The sequence below is a fragment of the Panthera tigris genome, chromosome D4 (genome assembly GCF_018350195.1).
Source record: "Panthera tigris isolate Pti1 chromosome D4, P.tigris_Pti1_mat1.1, whole genome shotgun sequence".
Lineage (NCBI taxonomy): Eukaryota > Metazoa > Chordata > Mammalia > Carnivora > Felidae > Panthera > Panthera tigris.
This window is the reverse complement of record NC_056672.1, coordinates 1,199,388-1,224,509: the sequence shown is the minus strand read 5'-3', so window position 1 is coordinate 1,224,509 and position 25,122 is coordinate 1,199,388. Positions and strand designations below refer to the sequence as shown.

The 25,122-nt window shown below is 42.6% G+C and overlaps 1 protein-coding gene across 9 annotated transcripts in view; it reads right to left on the bottom strand.

The window, feature by feature from the left end:
• The window catches only part of WNK2 (WNK lysine deficient protein kinase 2), a 130,839-nt gene that overhangs the window by 44,355 nt on the left and 61,362 nt on the right, over window positions 1-25,122 (bottom strand). For 7 of the 9 annotated variants that reach the window (XM_042963862.1, XM_042963864.1, XM_042963865.1 and 4 more), the window contains 8 exons: window positions 24,828-25,121; window positions 24,373-24,422; window positions 23,960-24,070; window positions 23,487-23,655; window positions 23,285-23,401; window positions 22,921-23,091; window positions 22,681-22,726; window positions 22,110-22,229 (listed from right to left, as the gene is read on the bottom strand). In XM_042963862.1, coding sequence (XP_042819796.1) covers window positions 22,110-22,229; window positions 22,681-22,726; window positions 22,921-23,091; window positions 23,285-23,401; window positions 23,487-23,655; window positions 23,960-24,070; window positions 24,373-24,422; window positions 24,828-25,121 — 1,078 coding nt within the window. The remainder of the gene's footprint in view (window positions 1-22,109; window positions 22,230-22,680; window positions 22,727-22,920; window positions 23,092-23,284; window positions 23,402-23,486; window positions 23,656-23,959; window positions 24,071-24,372; window positions 24,423-24,827; window position 25,122) is intronic. The other 2 variants (XM_042963866.1, XM_042963871.1) reach the window with 1 other exon arrangement.

Sequence of the window (25,122 nt, the reverse complement as noted above, 5' to 3'; positions counted from 1 at the left end):
CTCTTCATTACTTTTGGAGGAGTTTGAAAAGGATTAGTGTTAATTCGTCTTTAAATGTTTGGTAGACTTCACCAGTGGTCTCGACTTTTGTTGGGAGATTTGATTACTTACTTAAGCTCCTTACAGTTACAGATCCATTCAGGTTTTCTAGTTCCATGATTCAATCTTTGTAGGTTGTGTGAGTCTAGGAATTTATCTTTATTTTTTCTAGGCTGTCCAATAGGTTAGCATATAATTGTTCATGGTAGTTTTGCATGATTTTCTGTATTACTATGGAATCAATTGTTGTGATGCCTCATCTTTTATTTTTTTTTAATGTTTATTTATTTTTGAGACAGAGAGAGACAGAGCATGAACAGGGGAGGGGCAGAGAGAGAGGGAGACACAGAATCTGAAACAGGCCTCAGGCTCTGAGCTGTCAGCACAGAGCCCGACGCGGGGCTCGAACTCACGGACCGCGAGATCATGACCTGAGCCGAAGTCGGCCGCTTAACCAACCGAGCCCCCCAGGCGCCCCGATGCCTCATCTTTTAATTCTGACTTTGAGTCCTCTTTTTTTCTTAGTCTAGCTAAAGGTACGTCCATTTAGTTTACCTTTTCAAAAAAGCTTGCTCTTCATTTCACTTATATTTGGTTGTTTTTCTGGCCCATTTATTTCTGCTCTCATCTTTGTTGTTTCCTTCCTTCTAACTCTGGGCTTTGTTTTCCTTTTTCTAATTCTTGGAGGTATGAAGTTAGGTTGTTTGAGATCTTTCTTGTTTCTTAATGTAGACCTTTATCACTATAAACTTTCCTCTTAAAACTGCTTTTGTCACATCCCTTAAGTTTTGGTGTGCTATGTTTCCATCTTCATTTGTCTCAGGTATTTTTTTATTTCCCTTTTGATTTCTTCTCTGAGCCACTGGCTATTCAGATGTTTAGGTTTCATGTATTCGCACTTTTCCTGCTTCCCTCCCATTACTGATTTCTAGCTGCAGAGCTTCATGTAGTCAAAAAAGACATTGTGACTTCAGTCCTCTTAAATTTAAGACTGGTTTTATGATCTTCCAAATGATCCTGGAGAATCTTCCATGCACGTTGATAAGAACGTGTGTTCTGCTACTATTCAGGGGGCGGGTGGGGAGAAGGTATTCTGAGCATGTCTATTAGACCCATTTGTTCTACTACAGTGTCATTCCAGTCAGTATTTCCTTATTGACTTTCTGTCTGATCTATCCATTATTGAAAGTGAGGTATTTACAAGTCTATACTGTTTATATCTTTTGATGTTTTGGAAAACTTAATATACATACCATTTACATATAAAGTAATTACTGATAAGTAAGGACCTACTATTGCCATCTTGTTCATTGTTTTCTGGCTTTGTAGTTCTTTATTCCTTTCTTCCTCTCATGCTATCTTCCTTTGTGATTTGATGATTTTTCATAGAAGTATGCTTTGTTTTGTCTTTTGCAGACTAAAGCTATTTGTGATAATATGAGCCTTACATTAAAAATATAGTTATAAATAAGTCCATTTTGAGCTGGGAACTTCAAATGCATACCAAACGCCACACTTCTACTTCCCGCACACATATTTAATGTTTGGTAACACAATGTACATCTTTTTTATATTGTGTACCCATTAGAAATTATTGTAAATATGGTTATTTTTAATACTTTTGACTTTTAACATTCATACTCAAGTGATGTGTACACAACCATCATATTCTGGATGACCATATGCTTACTTTTACCAGTGAGTTTTATACTTTCATGTCTTTTCATGTTACTAATTAGGATCCTTTCACTTCAGCTTGAAGAATTCTCTTTAGCATTTCTGGTATGGCAGGTCTAGTGGTGTTGAATTCCCTCAGCTTTCATCTGAGAAAGTCTTTCTCCTTTATTTCTGAAGGACAGCTTTGCCAATATTCTTGGCTGTCAAGTATGTTTTACTTTCAAAACTGCAAATATATCATTCCATTCTCTCCTGGCCTGCAAGGTTTCTGCAGAGAAATCTGCTGAAAGCCTTTTGGGTATTCACCTGTTTGAAATGAAGTGGGTATTTTTTTTTTCTCTGTCTTGCTGTTTTCAAATTTCTGTCTTGATTTTTGATAGTTTAATGTGTCTTGGTGAGGTCTTCTTTGGGTTCAATCTATTTGGGGACCTGTAAGATTCATGTGCCGAGATGTACATAACTCTTACTAGATTTGGGAATTTCTTAAATAAGCTTTCTGACCTTTCTTTCTTCTTCTGGGACTCCCACAATGCAGATAGTAGTTGCTTGATAGTGCCTCCAAATTCACATATGCTTTCTTCACTTTTTTCATTCTTTTTTCTTTTTTCTCCTATGACTAGTTAATTTCAAATAACCTGTCTTGAAGTTAACAAATTCTTTCCTCTGTTTGATCAAGTCAGCTATTCAGGCTGTCTATTGCATTTTTTACTTCATTCATTGTATTCTTCAGCTCCAATATTTGTTGGTTCTTTTCATGATTCCTATTTCTCTACTGAACTTCTCATTTTCCTCACGTATTTTTTGTTCAGTTGTCTCATGTATTCTGTTAACCTTAAAAATAAAACTTATTTTGCCAAAAAAAAAAAAGGGGGGGGGTTTATTCTTAACAGAGAATTTCAATCTGGGACAAGCTAGCTATAGTAAAACAACAGGCAAGTCTGGAGAAGAAGTCCAAAAAGGAGGCTCTTTTATAGAGGAGGGGGGTGTAGGGAGGGGTTGTTGTAAACTAAAAGTGCATTGAAGTAAACTGGGAGCTGGAAGTATAGTGGTTTCTCATTGGCTGAGCTGTTGCCAGGAAGAAACCTTCCTTCCTCTTGCTGGGGTAGTAAAGTAGCATCCACCTGCAAGGTCCCTCTCTTCCTGCTGGGTTTGCAACCCTGCTGGCCCCCTGACTCCATTATAGACAAGGTTTCCTTCTATTAATTTTCACAGTTCTCTTGTAGTTCACTGAGCTTCTTTAAAACGGTTAAGTTTAGGGGTACCTGGGTGGCTCAGTCGGTTAAGTGTCTGACTTCGGCTCAGGTCATGCTCTCACGGTTTGTGAGTTTGAGTCCTGTGTCAGGCTCTGTGCTGACAGCGCAGGGCCTGGAGCCTGCTTCGGATTCCATGTCTCCCTCTCTCTCTGCCCACCACCGCTCATGCTCTCTCTCAAAAATAAACAAACATTAAAAAAAAATGGTTAAGTTTGAATCCTCTGACAATTCACACATCTTCAATTCTTTGGGGTCTGTTACAGGAAAATTACTGTGTTCCTTTGGTGGTGGTATGTTTGCTTGCTTTTTTTTATGTTTCTTGTAACCTCGTGTTGCTAACGTTGCACTGATGAAACAGTCACCTCTTGCAGCCTTTACAGATGGGTTTTGGTGGGTAAAGACCATCTGTGAATGGGTGCAGGACATCAGCTGGGTAGGCTGTAGTGGTTCTAGGACAGGCCCAGTAGTGGAGTCTCCGTGCAGGTCTATCAGCCAACATCAGCATCAGCAAAGATGGCAGAGGTCCTCAACTACAGGTGGCTGCAGTGGCTATAAGGGCTGTTGGGGTCTTCAGTCATGAAGGCTTCTGGGTACCTCCTAATGTTTTTCCTCCCATGGGGATGCCACGGCTAAGGTGATTCTTCCTGGCACAGGGTCCAGCCTGTGGGTAGTGGCAGCACTGGTGTCTGAAGTACAGGTGCCTATGGCACAGATATGGAGCAGAAGTCTGGAGGGCAGGCACCCACGGGGATGATGGCCCCAGGTTCCGGGGCACTGGCTAGCCCACAATGGTAGTGGCTCCAGTGCCTCAGGTGCATAAGTGTGGAGTTGTCATGGAGCTGAGGTCTAGAGCACAGGTGCACCCAGAGCAGCCAGGGTTCAGCAGTCTGGGATCTGCACAGGGTTGGGGAGGCAGCAGACAGTCCTGGTCCAAGGGTGGCACAAGAGCAGATCCTTCTGGGAAGAGGGTACAGCAGAATCTCCTTCTGTAGAGGGTCTATGGCAGCAATGGCTATTGGGTTACACCCACGGCAAAGACGTCTTTTGTGAGGCAGGCCACTGGGGTCTGCCCACTAGCATACGGGTCTTCTGCTGTGAAAGCTGTGGGGACCCCAGGCTGCTGCAGGGGCTGCAGAGTTCCTCCGAGGGCCTCCCCAGAGCATGCCACTGGGGGCCGTGATGGCACTCGCCATGGCACTGACAGAGCCCCACCTTCTTTGATCCTAGCCGTTTCCTGAGGCCTCATGTAATCCCATCTCCCCAGGGATCCTTTTTTTGCAGTTGTCTATATTTTTGCTCCACTGTGTTGCCACAGGTTCTTAGCTGGACACTTAAGCCCTCCCAAGACCGTTTCCACTAATGGACAGGTGTATGTTTTCATGGGGGGCATGAAGGCTATAGCTCCTACACTGCCTCCTGCTGACATGACCCCTCCCAGTCATCCTGGGGCGGGGGGGTGGCTTCTCTCTCCCTCTCTCTCTCTCTCTCTCTCTCTCTCTCTCTCTCTGTGGTTTTCATCTGAGCAGAATTCTCCACTCCTCACGTGAACTCCATTTGTCCTTTCCCTTTATCTCGACAAATGTCATCTCTTTTCCAACATCTGGCTGTGTCCATCTGCTTCACTCTGATGAACACATGTTGGCTGTGACAATGCAGCATCCACCCCCTCCCTTGTGTGGCAGGGAACAGCTGTCCCTCCTTCCAATTCCAGGGATGTGCACATAACTGTCTCAGCATGCAGCTACCTGTCCACATGATTGCTTTAGAGGCAGGTCTGACTCCTAGTTCTGCAGAGTCGAGTCAGGCCCAGAACTTCAGAACCCTTCCGAACAGAAATAATTCTCTTTTCTGCCTGCACTTGACCCTGGAAGACCAACACACTGAGGTCCTCCAGCAGTCTTGCCACCATAAATGACAAATGTGAGAGGGTTTTTAATTACCGATTTAATTTGTCTATGTTCATAGCACTTTTCAGATTTTCCGTTTCTTCTTATATAAGTTCGGTAAGTTGTATTTCTCTAGGACATCATCCGTGTTTTCAAATTTATAGACATGCAGTTACACATAATATACTCTTAACTCCTTCTCAGTGTTAGTCAGACTGAAGCAATGTCTTCTTCATTCCTGGTATTGATTGTACGTTCTCTTTTCTATGCTCAGTCTCAGCAGAGGCATACAAATTTTATAAGACATTTCAAAGAACCAACTTCAAGCTTTGTTGACACTCTTTTGTATGTTTGTTTTATATTAATTCATGCTCTTATCTGTTGCATTTCCTCTTTGAGTTTTTCTTTTTATAGTGGACATCACTGATTTTTAGCTTTTTCTCCTTTCTAATATATGCATTTCTTCAAAATTATAGATTTAGCCGCATGCCCAAGTTCGGATATGTAATATTTTCATTTGCATGATTTTCATGTCATTACCATTCAGGATGTTTTCTTGATTTCCATTATAATTCCTTCTTTGCTTCATGAAATATTTACAAGTGCATTTCTTTTTTTAATACTTTTTAAAAAGTTAATTTTTGAGAGAGAGAGAGAGAGAGAGAGAGAGAGAGAGAGAGATAAGAGGTAGAGAGAGCACACAAGCTGGGGAGGGCCAGAGAGACAGAGAGAATCCCAAATAGACTCTATACTGCCAGCATAGAGCCCGACACGGGGCTCAAACTCATGAACCATGAGATCATGACCTGAGCCAAAATCAAGAGACACTTAACTGAGTGAGCCACCCAGGTGTCCCTATGAATACATTTCTTAACTGAAAAACATATGGAGATTTTTTTAGATATCTCATTTTTTAATTCCAGCTTACCCAACTATAGCTGGAGAACACACATTGAATGATTTTGATCTTTGAAATCTGTTGAGATTTGTTTTGTGTCTTGCATACGGCTAATTTAAAAATACCCTACGTTGGTTAAGCGTCCGGCTCTTGATTTCAGCTCAGGTCGTAATCTCACAGTTTCGTGGGTTTGAGCCCTGTGCTGGGCTCTGGGCATTGACCGGGCAGAGACTTCTTGGGATTCTCTCTCTCCTCTGCTTCTCCCCGGCTCACGCTCTCTCAAAAAAAAAACCAAAAAAATTATTTTTTAAATCTTTAAGAAAAAAAAAACCCTATGTGGACTTGGAAAAAAATGTGTATTCTTCAGCCACTGGGTGATCTACATATAGACCAAGATTGCTAATTCTATTAAAATCCATTATATCCTTAATGACTTTTGTCTTCCTGTTCTAAAGGTTCCAATAATGATTGTAGATCTATTTCTTCATTTACTTCTGTTAATTTTTGCTTTATGTACGTTGAGGCTATGTTATTAAAGACACACAAATATAGAATTCTTCTGTCTTCTTGAAGAGCTGAATCTTTCACCATTATGTTTTTGCCTTAAAAAGCCTATTTTTTCTGATACAAAAAGATCTACGCTAGCTTTGTTTAGGTTAGTATTTGCATACTGTGTTTTTTTCCCCGCATGTTTACATTGAACTTTCTGTATTCTTAGGTCTTAGTTTGTTATTTGTTTGTTTCTTTTTTTCATATTTGGCAACCTTTGACATTTAGTCCATTTCTATTTAATAACTGACCTATTTGGGTAAAAACTACCATCTTACTAATGATTTTCTATGTGTTCTGCTTGTTCAATGTTACATTTTCTCTCCTTCCTGTTCTTTTGTTTTTTAAGCATTCTTCCCCACTACACCCCGCCACCATGAGTGTGTGAGTAATCTACTATTTTATAATTCTCACAGGGGCATTCTAGAGACAACAGTACACATTCTTGATGTTGGCCCTTCCCACATAATGCAAGAACCCAGAAGCCCTGTGAGTACAGTTCCTTCCCCCTCATAAGTATCCCTGTATTTTCACGTATTTTAACACAACAAATATATTTGAACTCTCAAAAAACACAACACTTTTATACAGTCAACGTTCATTTCGATCTACCCATGTATCTACAATGCCATTACTTTTATTCCCTCCTGCATTTCTGACATTCCATCCAGGTTAACTGGGGTTTTTTTTTTGCTTAATAGTATCTCCTCCAGTATTTCTTTAGGGGAGATGTGGATGTGATCAATTATTTTGGTCTTTATTTCGTCTTGACTTACGTAGAATCCTATCACCAAGCAGGGATTCGAAGCTGGCGCTTATTTCTGTTATCATTTGAGGGTAGTAGCATTTGGTGGTCTCCTGGCAAACACTGTCTAAGACAGGGGCCATCCAGCTCACTGTTGCTCCTTTAGAGGCACCTGCTTTTTCCTTAAGCATTCTTTCAATGCTTCTGTTTGCCTCTGTACTTTCACTACAAAATGTTTAAATATGTTGTTTCTCAGTTTGGAGGCCTTCTTGAATTTGTGGTTAATGCCTTTCACTCTACATTATCTCCTCAAACTTGATACTGTCCTATTCTTTTCCTTTCTGGGGCACCAATTATATCATGGTTGACTATCTCACTGAAATCTCTATATTTTTTAGCGCCTTTTCTTTTTTTAGTTCTTTGTTAATTCTGCCTCCAGCAGTGTACAAACATCCTGTGAGTCTTAGTTTTAACTACTGCATCTTTCAGTTTCACAATTTCCGTTCAATTGGGATGTTTTATTTGGGGCATATAAGCAAAATCCACCACAATCAACATAATGAATATACTCATCATTCTTCCAGACGTTTGTTCATGAACTGTGTAATCTACACCCCCGCCATCCCTTTCCTGCCACACTCTCCTTCCCAGACAACTACTGATCTGCTTTCTGTCCCTATAGTCTCCATTTACATGTGATCATATAACATGCACTTTTGTCTGGCTTAATTTAGCCAAGGTCTTTAGACTTTGCTATAGTCTTTAGACAAAGACAATAATTACTTTGAAAATCATCCATGCTATTGTAAGTACCAATAGTTCATTCCTTTTTTATTATGGAGTAGTGTTATGTTGTATGCATAAACCACAGTATGTTTATCGGATGGACAGCAGGTGGGGCTAGTTCAAGGTCTGGACTATTATAAGTAAAGCTGTTACAAACATCTGTGAAAATCCTCATACAGACATCTGCTTTGGTTTCTGTTGCACAAGGAATGGCTAGATAACCAATGAAACCATTTAGGCCTGGACAATTCTTTTTTGGGGGGGGAGATTTTTCACTATAAAATCAGTCTTTTTAATTGGTACAGGAGCATTCAGGTTAACTATTCCCTCTTGGATGAGTTTTCACAGGTTTTGCCTTTGTGGAATTAGTCCCTTTCATCTAAGTTATCAAATCCACGTGTGTAGGTTTGTTCATAGTATTCCATGACTATGATTCCATGATTGTTATTCTTTTATGCAGGTACTGTAGTGATAGCTCTCCTCTTTTATTCTTGAAACTGGTATTCAGAGATTTACCAAAATTAGTGATTTTTTTCAAAGAACCAATTTTTGTTTCATTAGTTTCGTCTGTTGTTTTTCTGTTTCAAATTTCATTGATACCTGCTCTTTATTCCCTTCATTTTGCTTGCTTTGGATTTATTTTTTCCTAGTTTTTTAAATTCAAGATGAAAGCTTGGGTTATTGAATTGAGACTTCTTTTTTCATCTAACCATGTAGTGCTATAAATTTCCCTCTAAGTACTGCATTAGCTGCATTCCACAAATTTTAATATGTTGAATTTTCATTCTTGTTCATTTCAAAATGTTTCCAATTTTCCTTGAGACTTATTCTTCAACTTACAGATTTATCTATTACTGAGAGCAGAGTGTTAAAGTCTTCAACTATAATTGTGGATTTGCTCACGTCTCCTTTCAAAATAAAGCTTTACTGTTAGGTGCATTCATATTTAGAACTGTTAAATCATCTTAATTAACTGGCCCTTTTATGTAATGTTTCTTTTTTTTCTTTCTTTAACTGAAGCATAGTTGACTTACAATATCCTACTTGTTTTGGGTGCACATCATACTGATTTAATATTTTTCTACATTACAAAATGATCCCCGTAAGTCTAGTTACCATTTATCACCATACAATTGTTACAACACTGACTATATTCCCTATACTGTACTTTATATCCCCATGACTTATTTAAAACTTGATGTCTGTACCTATTAATCTCCTTTACCTACTTAGCTCATCTCCTAGCCCCTCTCTTCTCTGGTAAACAAAAGCTGTTTCCTGTATCTATGAGTCTATTTCTGTTTTGTTCATTTGTCCTTTCCTTTTTTGTTCATTTGTTTTTAGATTTCACATGTAAGTGAAATAATATGGCATCTGTCTCTGACATTTCACTTAGCATAATGTCCTCCAAGTCCATCTATGTTGTTGCAAATCATGAGCTTTCATTCTTTTTTATGGCCGAGTAATATATATGTGTGTGTGTGTGTGTGTGTGTGTGTGTGTGTGTGTGTGTGTGTGTGTGAGACATCTTTATCCATTCATCTTTGGATAGACACTTAAGTTGCTTCCATATCTGGGCTATTGTCAATAATGCTAATAATGCCACAGGAGTGCATGTATCTCTTCAAATTAGCGTTTTCATTTTCTTTAGATAAATACCACAAATGGAATTTCTGAGTCATATAACAGACATATTTACTAATTTTTTGAGGAAACTCCATGCTGTTTTCCATAGTGGCTGCACCAATTATTCCCTCCAGCAGTGCACAAGGGTTCCCTTTTCTCCACATCCCACCAACACTTGTTATTTCTTGTCTTTTTTTTCTTCTAGCCATTCTGACAGGCGTGAGGTGGTGTCTCCTTGTGGTTTTGACTTGTGTTTCTCTGATGATGAGAGATGTTGAGCATCCTCTCACGTGTCTGTTGGCCAACTGTATGTCTTCTTTGGAGAAATGTCTGTTCAAGTTCTCTGCCCATTTAATCAAGTTGTGGGTTTTTTTTTTAATTAACTTGTGTAAGTTATTTATATATTTTAGATATTAACCCCTTATCAGATGTATGGTTTACAAATATCTTCTCCTATCTTCTCCCAAAAGGTTGCCTTTTCATTTTGTTGATGGTTTCCTTTGCTGCACAAAAGCTCTTCCCAGTTTGGTGCAACCCCATTTGTTTAGTTTTTGTTGCCCTTGCCTAGGAGAGTGGTCCAGTTTAATTCTTTTGCATGGAGTTGTCCAATTTTCCCAACACCATTTATTAAAGTGACTGTCTTTTCCCCACTGTATTTTCTTTCCTCTTTTGTCACAGAATAATTGACCACATATGCATGGGTTTATTTCTGGACTCTATTCTACTCCACTGATCTGTGTGTCTGTTTTCATGCCAGTACCACACTGTTTTGATTACTACAGCTTAATAATATAGTCTGAAATCAGGGAGCATGATACCTCCAGCTTTGTTCTTCTTTCTCTAGAGTGCTTTGGTTATTTGGAGTCTTCTGTGGTTCCACACAAATCTTGCAGCTCTTTGTTCCAGTTCTGTGAAAGCTGCTATTGATATTTTGATAGGACTGCAATGAATCTATATTTTGGTAGTAATATGAACATTTTAACAATATTAACTCTTCCAATCCATGAACAAGGTATATCGTTCTATTTATTTGTATTGTCAGTTTCTTTCATCAACATCATGGTTTTCAGAGTACACCTCTTTCCCATTCTTGGTTAAATTTATTCCTAGGTATTTTATTCTTTTTGATGCAACTACAAATTTTTCACCTTAACTTAGAAATATTTCTGAGACACATGGGTGGCTCAGATGGTGAAGCATCTGACTTTGCAGGTCATGATCTCATGGTTCGTGCATTTGAGCCCTGCGTCAGGCTCTCTGCTGTCAGCATGGAGCCCACCTCAGATCCTCTGTCCCCCTTTCTCTGCCACTCTGCTGCTTGCACTCTCTCGAAAATAAATAAACATTTAAAAAGTGCTTTATCTCTCAAAAATGCTAACTATCATCTGAGCTTACAGCAAGTAATAATCTTTCTGTTGGTCTTGCCTTGATGTTGATAGCTGTTGCCTGATCAAGGTGGTGGCTGTGGAAAATTGGGGTGGCTGTGGCACTTTCTTCCAATGAGACAACAATGAAGTCTGCCACATTGACTCCTCCTTTTACAATCAATCTCCCTATGTAGCATGAATGCTGTTTGATACCACTGAACTTCTTTCAGAACTGAAGTCAAACCTCTCAAACGCTGCCACTGCTTTATCGACTAAGTTTATATAATATTCTAAATCCTTTGTTGTCATTTCAACAATCTTCATAGCATTTTCACCAGGAGTAGATTCCGCCTCAAGGAACCACTTTCTTTGCTCATCCATAAACATCCATTTAAGTTTTATCATGAGAATGGAGCACTTGAAATATAATAATAATAATGAAAAAGCTTGAAGTATTCTGAGAATTACCAAAATGTGACACAGAGACACAAAGTGAGCAAATCCCTTTGGAAAAATTGTGACAATAGACCCCTGACACAGGACTGCCACGATGCTTCAATCTGTAAAGAAAAAATAGGGTATCTGTGAAGTGCAATAAAATGAGATATGCTTGTATTAGTTCTGTTTTTCGGTGGAGCCTTTATAGTTTCCTATATATGACGTCACATCATCTGCGTATAGTGGTAGTTCTACTTCTTCCTTTCTGATTTAATTTGGGTGCCTTTTCTTTCTTTTTATTGCCTAACTGCTATGACTACGACTTCCAGTACCACGTTGAATAAAAGTGATGAGAGTGGGCACCCTTGTCTTGTTCTTAGACAAAAGTTCTTTTGATGTATTGTTGAATTTCATTTGCTAATATTTTGTTAAGGCTTTTTATATCTAGGCCCATCAAGGATACTGATTTGTAATTTTCTTTTTTTGTAGTGTCTTTGCTTTGGTATCAGGGTGATGCTGGCCTCGCAGAATGAGTTTGGATGCATTCATTCCTCTTCGGCAATAGTATGGAAAGACAGGTACCAACTTTTCTTTAGATGTTTGATAGAATTCAACAGGCAAAGACGGCAGCAGAGTAGGAGGACCCTATGCTTACCTCATCCCACAAATATAACTCGTTATGAAATCATCCTAAAAAGCCCCCAAATCTGTCTGAAGACTGGCAAACGAACTCCACAACTAAAGGTAGAGAGGAGACCACACAAAGAAGAAAGTCAGAGCCATGGCTTGGAAGAGAAATGGAGAGTGACTGCTGCAGTGGGGAAGGCGCCATGGTCACAGAGATGGATGAGAGACAGACTTACATGCGAGGGGAGCACACAAGGAAAACTAATCCCCATGGCAATTGGCCTGGAAAGCGAGAGGGACCAAATTTTGTGAGTTCTTGCAACCAGAGGGGCTTAAAACCTGTTGTTTTAAAGGTTAGTGGACTTGGCTGAGATAGAGCCTGGAAGGTACTATGCTGCTCTTGGAAAGAAGGCAGGCAAACAACCTGCAGGCATACGGTATGGAAATGGGGATCCAGAGAGCACCTGGGGCACACAGTAGGGAGGTTGTGTGCTCACCTCAGAGTGCATCCCAGAGAGGCATCATTCACAGAGAGACCACTCTGGGAACCAAGGAGCTCTCCCGTGTCATTTCCCTCCCCTGCCCCTCAGCATAAGCATAGGGCCACCTGCGGAAACCAGCGCTCTACTTAACTTGCTTATGCCAAGCCCCACTCCGACCGTGCTCCAAAAAAACCGCACTTCCCAGTCACACTTGCCTCAATCCCAGTATAGTGGACCCCCTCCTCCCCGAGAAGACCGGCGTAATCCGCTACTCACACTGCATCTCCCAACTTGGGAGTTTTGCTCGGCTTCCGTTCTGGCAGCAGTGGCAATAAGGCTCACTGCACAAGCAGACCAGAGCACATCTAGTTAAAACACGCCACATTCAGGCCACTGCCCACAAGAGACAAGGAAAGCCCCTGAAGTCAACTGGTCAGAAAAATAAAGCAGCCAGGACACAAAAGCATAGCCCACACAGCACACACTGGAGACACTCCCTGAAGTGTGAGACCCTGAGGAACGGGGGACACTACACTGCAGGGCACTGTATGATTTCCTCTTAATAAGGCCATTAGCCTCAAGAACAGAAGACATAGCTGACTTGCCTAACACACAGAAACAGGCACAGGGATGTAGACAAAATGAGAAGACAGAGAAATTTATCCCAAATGAAAGAACATGACAAGGCCACAGCTGGAGGCCTAAAAGAAACAGATATAAATAACATGCCTGAAGGAGTATTTAAAGCAACAATCATAAGGATGCTCACTGGACTTGAGAAAAGGGTGGAAGACGTGACTGAGACCCTTAACACCAAGATAAGGAATAACAAAGGAGAGACAAAAGGCTCAATAAACAAAATGAGAAATATGCTTGATGGAATGAATAGCAAACGGGAAGAAGAACAAGAAATTAATGACCTACAAGACACAGGAATGAAAATTAATCAAGCTGAAAAAAAAGAGAGAGAAAAGAATTATGCAATACAAGAACAGACTTAGGTAACTCAGTGACTCAAACATAATAACATCTGTATTATAGGAACCTCAAAAGAAGAAAGAGAAAAGGGAGCACGAAATTTATTTGAAACAATAATAGCTGAAAACTTCCCTAATCTGGGGAAGGAAACAGACATCCAGATCCAGAATGCACAGAAAACTCCCATTAAAATACACAAAACCAGATCCATACCCAGATATGTTGTTAATTAAAATGGCAAAATATAGTGGACACTTAAAGCAGCAAGACAAAATAAAATAGTTACATACAAGGGAAACCACATAAGGCTATGAGCAGATTTCTCAACAGAAACTTTGCAGGCCAGAAAAGAGTAGCATGACATAGTCAAAGTGCTGAATGGTAAAAATCTACAGTCAAAAATACTCTATCCAGCAAGGCTACGACTCAGAATAGAGGGAGAGATAACAAGTTTCCCAGACCAAAAAAACAAAAACTAAACAAACAAACTTAAGGGACTTCATGACCACTAAATCAGCCCTGCAAGAAATATTAAGGGGGAACATTTTGAAAGGAGAGACCAAAAGTGACAGTATAACTGCAGGAAACACAGAAGAAGTAAATATGAGTATTTCTGTAAATATTCAGTCAAGGAACTCACAAAATAAAAGGAGGTAGAACATGATACCATATACCTAAAACGTAAGAAGGACAAAAGTAAAGAACAGGTTCACACTTGAATGATCATTGACTTAATACAGATTGCTATATGCAGCAAATGTTCTATGAAAACTTAATGGTAATCATGTATCAAAAACCATTAATAAATATGCAAAGAATAAAAATAATTAAATCCAAATATATCACTAAAGAAAATCAGAAAACCACAAGAGAGAAAAAGGAAATGAAGAATCAGAGAAAATCTTCAGAAATGACAAAACAATGTCAATAGATACATATCTATCAATAATTACTTTGAATGTAAATGGACTAAATGCTCCAACCAAAACACAAACAGTGACAGAATAGATTAAAAAACAAGACCCATCTATGCTGCCTACAAAAGACTCATTTCAGACCTAAAGACACCTGCATATTGAATGTGAGGGGATGGAGAAACATTTATCATGCAAATGGATGTCAAAAGAAAGCTGGAGTAGCATTACTTATATTGAACAAAACAGACTTTAAAACACTGTAACAAGAGGCAAAGAAGGCCATTATATAATAATAAAGAGGACAATCCAACAAGAAGATATAATAATTATAAATATTTATGCACCCGACATGAGACCAGCCATATGCAAAAAACAATAACAAACATAAAGAAACTAATCGATAATAATACAATAATAGTAGGGGGCTGTATACCCTACTTACATCAATGCACAGATCATCTAAACAGAAAAGCAACAAGGAAACAATGGCTTTGAGTGACATATTGAACCAGATGGATTTAACAGATATATTCAGAACACTCCATCCCCAAACAGCAGAAGACACATTCTTTCCAAGTGCACATGGAACATTCTCCAGAATATATTCAATTACATTGGGCCACAAAACAAGCCTCAACAAATTCAAAAAGATCGAAGTCATATGACCACAACACTATGAAACTAGAAGTCAACCACAAAAAAATCTGGAAAGATTAAAAGGTTAAATAACACATTACTAAATAATAAATAAGTCAACCAGGAAATAAAAGAGGAAATCAGAAAGCACATGGAAACAAATGGAAATGAAAATGCAACGCTCTAAAACCTCTGAGATACAGCAAAGGTAGTTCTAAGAGGAAAATATATAGCAATAAATAGGCTTCTTGAGGCCTATCTCAAGAAGCAAGAAAAATCTCAAATAAACAACCTAACCTTACACCTAAAGTTAGTAGAAAAAGAACAAACAAAATCCCAAAACAGTAGAAAGAAGGAAATCATAAAGAATACAGCAGAAACAAATGATTTAGAAACCAAAAAACAATGGAACAGATCAATGAAACTAAGACCTGGCTCTTTGAAAAAAAAAAAAAAAAATCAATAAAATTGATAAACCTCTAGCCACACTTATCAAGGGAAAAAAAGACTAAAATAAAATTAAAATGAGAGAAAAAATAAATATCAATACCACAAAAATACAATTATAAAAGAGTATCATGAAAAACTATATGCCAAAAATTGGACAACCTAGAAGAAATAAATTCCTAGAAACATAACCTTCCAAAACTGAAGGAGGAAATAGAATATTTGAACAAACTGATCACCAAAAATGAAAGTGCATCAGTAATCAAAAAACTCCCAACAACAGTCCAAGACCAGATGGCTTCACACAGGTGAATTTTACCAAACATTTAAAGGAAAGTTAAGAATTCTTCTCAAACTATTCCAAAACATAGAATGGAAGGAAAACTTCCAAATTCATTCTATGAGGCCACATTACCCTAATACCAAAGCCAGATAAAGACACCACTAAAAAAGAGAACTACAAGCCAACACCCATGGTGAACATAAATCCAAAACTCCCCCCCACCCAAAATACTAGCAAACCGAATCCAACAATACATTAAAAAAAATCATTCACCACGATCAAGTGGGACTTATTGCTGGGCTGAAAGGGTGGTTCAACATTCACAAACCAATCAATGTGATACATCACATCAGTAAGAGAAGGATAAGAACCATATGATCATTTCAATAGGTGCAGAAAAAGCATTTGACAAAGCACAACATGCATTCATGATAAAAACCCTCAACAAAGTAGGTTTAGTGGGAACATACCTCAATGTAATAAAGGCCATATATGAAAAATATACAACTAACATCATCCTCAAGGGGGAAAAACTGACAGCCTTTCCCCTAAGGTCAGGAATAAAAGACAGGAATGTCCACTCTCACCACTTTTAGTCAACATAGTACTGGAAGTCCTAGCCTCAGCAATCAGACAACAAAAAGAAATACAAAGCATCCAAATCAGCAAGGAAGAAGTCAGACTTTCACTATTTGCAAATGACAGGATATTCTATACAGTATACCTGAAAGACTCCACCAAAAAATTGCTAGATACTGATACACGATACTGATACGCTGATACTGATTGCTAGAGCTGATACACAAATTCAGAAAAGTCAGGATATAAAATCAATGTACAGAAATCTGTTGCATTTCTACACACCAATAATGAAGCAGAAGGAGAAATCAAAGAATCAATCCCATTTACGATTGCACAAAAATGATGATACCTAGGAACAAATCTAACCAAGGAGTAAAAGACCTGTACTCTGAAAGCTATAAAACACTGATGAAAGAAACTGAAGAGGACACAAAGAAATGGAAAAGCATTCCAATGCTCATGGACTGGAAAAACAAATATTGTTAAAATGTCTATACTACCAAAAGCAATCTACACATTTAATGCAATCCTTACGAGAATACCAACAGCATTTTTCACAAAACTAGAACAAACAATCCTAAAATTTATATGGAACTGCAGAAGACCTTGAATAGCCAAAGCAATCTTGAAAAAGAAAAGCTAAGCTCCTGGAGGCATCACAATTCTGGACTTCAAGTTACATTACAAAGCTATAGTAATCAAGATAGTATGGTACAAAAACAGACACATCAATCAATAGAACAGAATAGAAAACCCAGAAATAAACCCACAATTATATGGTCAATTTTTGACAAAGCAGGAAAGAATATCCTATGGGAAAAACAGTCTCTGGTTTTCCCAAAACAAATGGTGTTGGGAAAACTGGACAGCAACATGCAAAAGAATGAAACTGGGCCACTTTCTTACACCTTACACAAAAATAAACTAAAATGCATTAAAGACCTAAATGTGAGACCTGAAACCATAAAAATCCTAGAAGTAAGCACAGGCATTAATTTCTCTGACATTGGCCATAGCGGAGTTTTTCTAGATTCTTTCCCAAGGTGGGGGAAATAAAAGCAAACATAAACTATTGAGATTACATCAAAATAAAAAACTTCTGCACAGCAAAGTAATCAACAAAACTAAAAGGCAACCTGTAGAACGGGAGAAGATATTTGCAAATGATATATCTGATGAGGAGTTGGTATCCGAAATATACAAAGAACTTATAAAACTCAACACCCCAAAAAACAAATAATCCAATTAAGAAATGGGCAGAAGACATAAATAGACATTTCTCCAAAGAAGACATAACAGATGGCCAACAGACACACGAAAAGATGCTCATCATCACTGATTATCAGGGAAACTGCAAATCAAAACTACGGTATCACCTGACACCTCTCAGAATGGCTCAGATCAATAACACAAGAAACAATAAGTGCTGGTGGTAATGTGCAGAAAGGGAAACTCCCGTGCATTACTGGTGGGAATGCAAACTGGTGCAGCCACTCTGGAAAACAGTTCAGAAGTTCCCCAAAAAGTTAAAAATAGAACTACCCTATGATCCAGTAATTGCACAACTGGGTATTTACCCAAAGAATACAAAAACACTAACTCAAAGGGATACATAGACTCTGATGCTTATAGATGCATTATTTACAACAGCCAAGATATGGAAAGAGCCCAAATGTCCATCAACTGATGAGTGGATAAAGAAGATGTGGTATGTATATATATATATATATATATATATATATATATATATATATATATATATATACACACACACAATGGAATATTATTTCGGCCATAAAAAAGAATGAAATCTTGCCATTTGCAATTAACATGGATGGAGCTAGAGTAGAACACTAAGTAATTCAGTCAGAGAAAAACAAGTACCATGTGATTTCACTCATATGTAGAGTTTAAGGAAAAAACAAATGAGCAAAGGGAAAAAGAAAGGCAAACCAAGAAACAGACTCTTAACTATAGAGAACAAATTGATGGTGACCAGAAGGGAGGTGGGTGGGAGATGGGTGAAACTGGTGATGGGCATTAAGGAGTGCATTTGTCATGATGAGCACCAGGTGATTAAAATAAAATTAAATATCAAAATTAAAAATTGAGTACTGCTCAAAAAAAAGTTTTTCTTTTAATTCCACTATTGTTAACAGACAGTGTTATATTATTTTCAGGTGTTTCTTATGGTGGAAGTATAAATAATTGATTAAAGACCTTTGTTTTATAATATAAGCATTTCTTGCTACAAATTGCTCTCTATACAAAACTTCAACTGCATGTGTTTTGTTATTTCATTTTTATTTTCTTAATAAAAAAATTCCCCTTCTGATAAAAATAAATAAAATAAATGCTGGGTAGAATTCACCTGAAGCCATCTGGTCCTTGACTTTTGTTTTTTGGGAAGTTTTTAAATTACTGATTCAATTTCATTACTTATAATCTATCTACTCGGATTTTCTATTTCTTTGTGATTCAGTCTTGGAAGATTATGTGTTTCTAGGAACTTATCTTTTTTTTTTTTTTCTTCTAGGTTGTAATGTTGTTTTTGTTGTTATTTTTTATTCCTGGTCATTTTCTTTGCTCTAGAAGTCCATTTTGCATATTAAATAGCCATTCCAGTGACCTTTTGATTAGTGTTTGCATGTTATATCTTCGTCATGCTTTTTCTTTTAATGTACCTATAGCATTATATTTGAAGTTGCTTATAGATAACAATTAAGTCAAATTTTCTTTTAACCCAGTCTCGCAAATCTCTGTCTTTTCAAGGATGTGCTAAGACCACTTACATTTAATTCAATTATTGTTTAGATGTAGACCTATGATTTGTTTGTCCCTTGTTCCCCTCTTTTAAAAATCTTGTTTATTCTTTCTTTTCTTTTTCTTTCTGGATTTTTTTTTTTTGTGTGTGTTCTCTCTGAAAACAGAATTCTGGGCTGACAGGTTTTTTCCTTCAATGCTTTAGAAATGCCATGCCACTTCCTTCTGGACTCCACAGTTTCTGGTGAGAAATCTGCAGTCATTTAAACACTGCTCCCCTCCAGGTCATACATCATTTTTCTCTGGCTGCTTTCACAGTTTTTTCTTTCTCTATTTCTCAGCAGTTTATGTGTCCAGGTACGGATTTCTTTGGGTTTATCCTTTTTGGGATTCATTCAGCTTCTTCAATCTATAGGTTTGTCTGAATGTCACCAAACTTGGGAAGTTTTCTGCATTATTTCCTCAAATATTTTCTCAGCACTGCACTCCTTCTCTTCTGCTTCTGGGACTAATGACACAAACAGTAGACCTCCGTGCCGTTCCACAGTCCGTGAAGCTCTGTTCATCTTTTTCTAAGTTCTGATTAGATAGTTCCAGGTATTTCAAGTTTCTGTCTCCTCTTTGTACTCCCTTTCTTCATGAACACTTTCCACTTCAACATTTGTTTCAAGAACGTTTATAATTGCTTGTTGGATCATGTTTACAATTGTTTCTTGAAAGTCTTTGTGAGATCATCCCAACATCTATTTTGTCTTGTCATTGTTGGTGGTCTTTTTCCAACCCAAGCTGGCATTTTTCTTGTTTTTCATTCGAGGAGTATTTGGATTACACTGGTTGGACTGCATTAGTCTGGATTTTGAATACCATGAGACCCTACATCTCTTTAACTCCTATGGTGAAATGCCGATGTTTCCTTTAGCAGACAACTAACCCGGTCAGATTCAAGCTGCGAGTTACAATCCACCTTCTAAGAGCTGTGGCTACAATGTCAGTCTATCCATCGGCTCAGTTCTCAGCTTATCATGTGCTAATTAGGCTCAGATCCATACACACACAGGACGAGGGTAAGCCCAGGAGTTCACGAACAACTTCATGGGATTCCTCCCCAAGCTCCTCCTTTTGCATGATATCTCAGATCCATGACACCCCTTTCCAGTCCCCTGAAACCATCCACTTGAACAACTGAGAGGAGCAGAGCCCAGTGGCAGGAGAGAAGAAAGTGAAAAGAGCAATGGTTTTGATTTTGTATCCTTTTTCCTCTGACTTCTGGCTCCACCCAGCAGAAAGCCTCTCCACTTCCACTGCGTTGGTTCCTGTTGCTGCTGCTGCCCCTCAGAAATGTTGGGGGTGGGGGGTGGACAGGGAGGACCCCACACCATGCTCTGTGCTTTAGGAATTTGTTCACTCTCTTGCTCTGCAAGGAAAGTAGCGGGCATCTCCCGGAGCCTCCCTGTCTGCACCCAGCACTCACTCCCAGGCTGCACACTGCCCTGACCTCAGGCCAGGAGGCACCAGAGGGAAATGCTATAAGCTCACCACCAGCCCAGGAATCCCTGGAATTCTGGCTCACTTCCCCCATCCCCCTGTTGCTACTTACTTCCCAAGTCTCAAAGAGCTGTGCCGGCACGCGGCTAGGCTCAGTGAAGGGCTGCTATTGTGTGCAAACTCCGTATCACCCAGACTCTCTATTTCTTATCGTGAGTCAAGCAGTGCGTTCAAAAGGCGCACAACCGCGAGGTCCAGAACGGAGCTACCCTCCTCCAGAGAGGACCCGCGTGCTTCTGCTTGAGCACACGGCACATGCTCCAACATCACCCCAACGCAGGCGCCATGCTGAGGTGGCTCCTTGCTCTGCCTGGCCTGTCACTTCTCCAGCAGGACTCCGCGCCTTCTCTCCAGCCTGCTGAAGCTTCAGCCCTCAGCCTCTCAGTCACCTTTCAGGAATGGGAATTGCCTCCAGGGGAGCAGGGCCGGCACCGGGCTACCCCACGTCCTAGGTCTCCACCCTCCCCTGGACCCTGGCCTGATCTGCACTGCCTTTGATGCCCAAGGACCTTCAAGCTGACCCTCATCCAACTTCTCTCATCCTCAGTGGATGGTGCATCCCGATGAACAAATCTGCTGTCCCTGACAGTAGCTACTTTTTTTTTTCAAATAAGTAAGGAAACTGGCTCCCAAAGGTTCTCTGAGATCAATGAACAGATGAGGGAATTAGGGTTTAAGTTGGGCACGTCCTATGAATCAATGCATCACAATGAAAACTGACTTTATAAGAGTTTTTCTCCCTCTAGTTAACTGGGTGTGTGTGTATTAAATCAAGCATGTTCTTATTTTAAAACTGAGCCACTGCAGACAATGCTGCTGTTCCCCTGACCCCTCATCCAGGGTGGGCCAGGTCCTTTACCTGAGGTCACCAGGTCTGTTTATGGCTGTGCTGGGATTCTGTTATCAGGCTGACCTTTTCCCCATGGGAACAAACCTTCAGAAGTATAACAGAAGTCACTGGGAACTCATGATATAAAATGAAAAATGATTTACAAATATTTTTCACCCATGAGCCATAAAGTTAGGTCAAATTACATAACTGGCAACTTTCTCCTGCCAGCTTACAGGGAATTAAACCTTAATCTGTTCAAGTGATTATTTTCAGCCTCCCAAGGGACCACGGAATAAGGATTTAACGATCGCCCCAAGGGCAAGCTTGCTGGCATCTGTCCCCACACGGCCAAATCGGTATTAGTTCTCCTTGGGGACAATTTAAAATCAGAGTCTTAGTACTGAAAGGGACTTTCCCACTCCACCCCCAGAGTAAGCGGAGTAAGGAGGAGAGTGTCCTACAGGTGGGCCACACAGAGGGAGGAAATAGGAGGTGGGAGCCATCGCCCACAGCGGCGAGAGAGAGCAAGGTCAGAGTCCCTGGGCACACAGCTGAGCGGCCGGGTGCGTCACCTGCACGAGGACAGTAAGGGCAGCCCAAGGCTGAGCGCCACCTTGACTAGGTGGAAAACCAGGTGGACTTGATGAGGTCCACGAGCCATGCTGGGCTTTGGGGTGACGGTGCGGGCTGAGCCGGCACGCCGAGTGACCAAGCTACCGGGGAGAAGAGCGTGGAACTTCCAGCTGCTCTTACCTTGGCTGGCTTCTGGCTGCACGGAGCTCAGAGGAAGTGGCGGTGAAGGCTCAGGGGCCTCCGCCGCTGGGTGCTCAGCCACCGGGCAGATGATAAACCACCTCTTGCCCGTGTGCAGAACTACAGAGCAGAGCAAAACAGCAGGAGAGACAGAGTGAATTTCTCCCATGGCTGACAGGACCCCTCGCCATTGGCACCAGACCTGCTCTTCTCACACCAGTGGGGGGGCATGTGCAGCCCGCCTGGGGGGACTCCTCCCTGGAAGCCTGGGGCTCACACAACACCCTCAACACGAGCTTGTTCCCAGAACGTTGGCAATGCCATCAACAAAGGGGGGACAGAGGCAGCGGCCAGTCCATGCTGTGCTCAGTCCCCACCAGGGCCACACCCAGCTCCGCACCCAGCTCACCACACCCGCCAGCAAACCCCCCAGTTTCATGGCCGAACCCCCTTATGATATGCTCAACAGGGTCTTATCAAACGGCCAAGAGACAGAGAAGGGACAAGGACAGAAATGCCTCTTCCAGAGGTAGGTCAGGATGGCAGGTGTGGGCCCGGAAGGCAGACGTACCGTTCTGCTGATACACGGGGGCGTTTGCTTGGGACTGGCGACTCTCCTGGGAGGTAAAGGAGCAGAGATCAGCAGACCGTGTGGAACAAGAACCTCCCGCAGAGCCCAGCGTGGCCGCCCAAGGGGCCTCCGGAGCCCGGTCGACCGTCCCTGAGCCGCAAGCGCCCGCCCTCCGGGCCACCTCACCCAAAGCCGCGTGACCCGCAGACCCTCCAGCAGCCCGGCCCTCCCAGCACTCACCTCCCCAGTGCCCAGGCCGCAGGTGCTGAGGTGCGGCGGGCTGACCCCGGGGTCGGAGCCCCGGTCGACGTCCGCGTCCTCACTGAGCATATCCTCCGCCTTGTCCATGACGTCCTTCATCTGCTCGATGAATGTCTCTCGCTCGGCCTGCAGGATGAAGTCGTGCTCCACCTGCAACGTCACAGGCGGCCCTGCTCAGGCGGACACGCCGTGGGCCTCGCCGCACGAGCTATGCCCTGACGGGTGCACTTCCCTTCCGCCCCGCACTCAGCCCAGGGGCGGCTCGGTGACAGCAGCAGCGCCCCCCGGGGTCAGCGGAAGCAGGAGATGGCCCTCCTGTGTCGGGGAAGACACCTGGCCTCACCATATAGGTGGCGATCTCGTCAGGCGCGTCCCCGTCTAGGTCAAACTTGAACGTCACCATCTTGTGATTGTGCGTCTCCAGCTGGCACTCCACCATCTTGTCGCCCGTGTTGCACACCTGCAGGACACGGGGGTGGTGAGACCGCGAGCAGGCCGCGTCCGGCAGCCCTGTGCCCACGGGCCTGCCCTGCCGGGCCACTCACGTTCAGGATGGTGAGCCGGGGGCGGCTGGCTCTCTCCTGGCGGGAGCGCGCACGCGTGGACCGGCGGTGATGTTTCCGGGCGGCCCTGCCCTCCAGCCTCCCACCACCAAATGCACCCTCACAGCTGTCGCTCATCTCTCTTCCAGAGGGAACGTCGGAGCCTCCGTAGCTGTGTGAAAACCCAACGTTACAGCCACCCGCAGACAGTCCTCACGCGAGATCAGGAAATAGCCAGAAAAGCTAGAGGATGTGAGGCCAGCCCCGATCCCACCTTCAGGGCCCCCAGCCCCCTCTCCCACCATAAGGCCTGTCCTCAGTGGCACTGGGGTCGTAGGGCTGTCTGACACGGGACCTTTGTCCTGAGTCTTGATCTGTGACTCGGGCCCAGCTGGCTCACGGAACACATGAGGATTAAGAAAATCCTCCCCTGTGCCTCAGTTTCCCCATCTGTGCAACAGGAACTCAACAACCACCTGGGGCCATAGCAGGGTTTGAGGAGGGATTGCACAGCACTGACTGGGGCTGGCACACCAGGACACATGAGTGCTTCCTGCATCCGGTTCCGTCCCCCAGTGTGACAAGCTCTATGGGTAGGCAAAGACAGGTGGCCAACAGCCACGGAGTCGGGAGGCTGGGGGCGTGGGCCACACTCGGCCCACTCTTCGCCCACTGCCTCCTTTTCTGGTACATGCTAGGCACCACAGACAGGTGCCAGGACCTGGACCCAGACCCCGGAGGACTTCAGAGAAGCTCCGCCAAGTCAGGCTCGGAAACAGGTGCCAGACGCTGTGACCGGCGAGGGCGAGGGTGGCAGGGGTCTGTGTGCAGCCTCAGTGCGGGAGGGTCTGGGTGGACATGGGAGCCCGCGGGCCAGCTGGGCCGGTACCTGTCACAGCTCTGCGGGGCGCTGGGCTGCTTCTCCTGAGAGGACTGCTCCTGAAACAAGACCACGGACAGGAGGATGGGTTATACTGGCTTCCCCACCACACAGCTGCACACGGCCTGCTGTCCCCCCACCTCGCCGGCCCCGGAAGCCGACCACACAAGGTGGCGGGCTCGAGAGCTCCCGTCTCGTGGAATTCCTGAAAGCAAGGGCACACCGTTTGCCACCCCGCTGCGGTCATCCCCTCAGGAGAGCACACGGGCCTTCCCATCCTCCCGAGGGAGCACCACAACTCTCCTAGCGGGAGCGGAAAAACAGCGCCTACAGCTGTCACAGGGGACACTTCCACCTCCCTGAGTGTGTCCCAACTTCCAGGGTGGAGACCTAAGACCGCTGCTCAGGGGGCTACTGGGGTCAGGGGTGGGGGGGGGCAGGGGGCAGGGGGCAGGGGCACATACCTCCGGGGCCGGCTCCACCGTCAGCTGCACGGCCGGGCAGGGGCTGGCGACCCCGCGCCCGGTGGGTGGTGGTGGGTGGGAGGTGGGCGGCAGGAGCGGCGTGGTCTGGACAGGCAAGTTCTGAGAGGCCGCCACCACCACGGGGGCCAGGGAGCTGGGGAGCTGAGGCAGCTCGGGGACAGGAGGCGGCAACACTTCGGGCAGAGGTGGGGAGAGGATGGCGGCTGGCACGGGTGCCGTGGGGACCTGGGCGGTGACATCCACAGCGTATGGAGGCGGGTGGCCAAGCAAGATC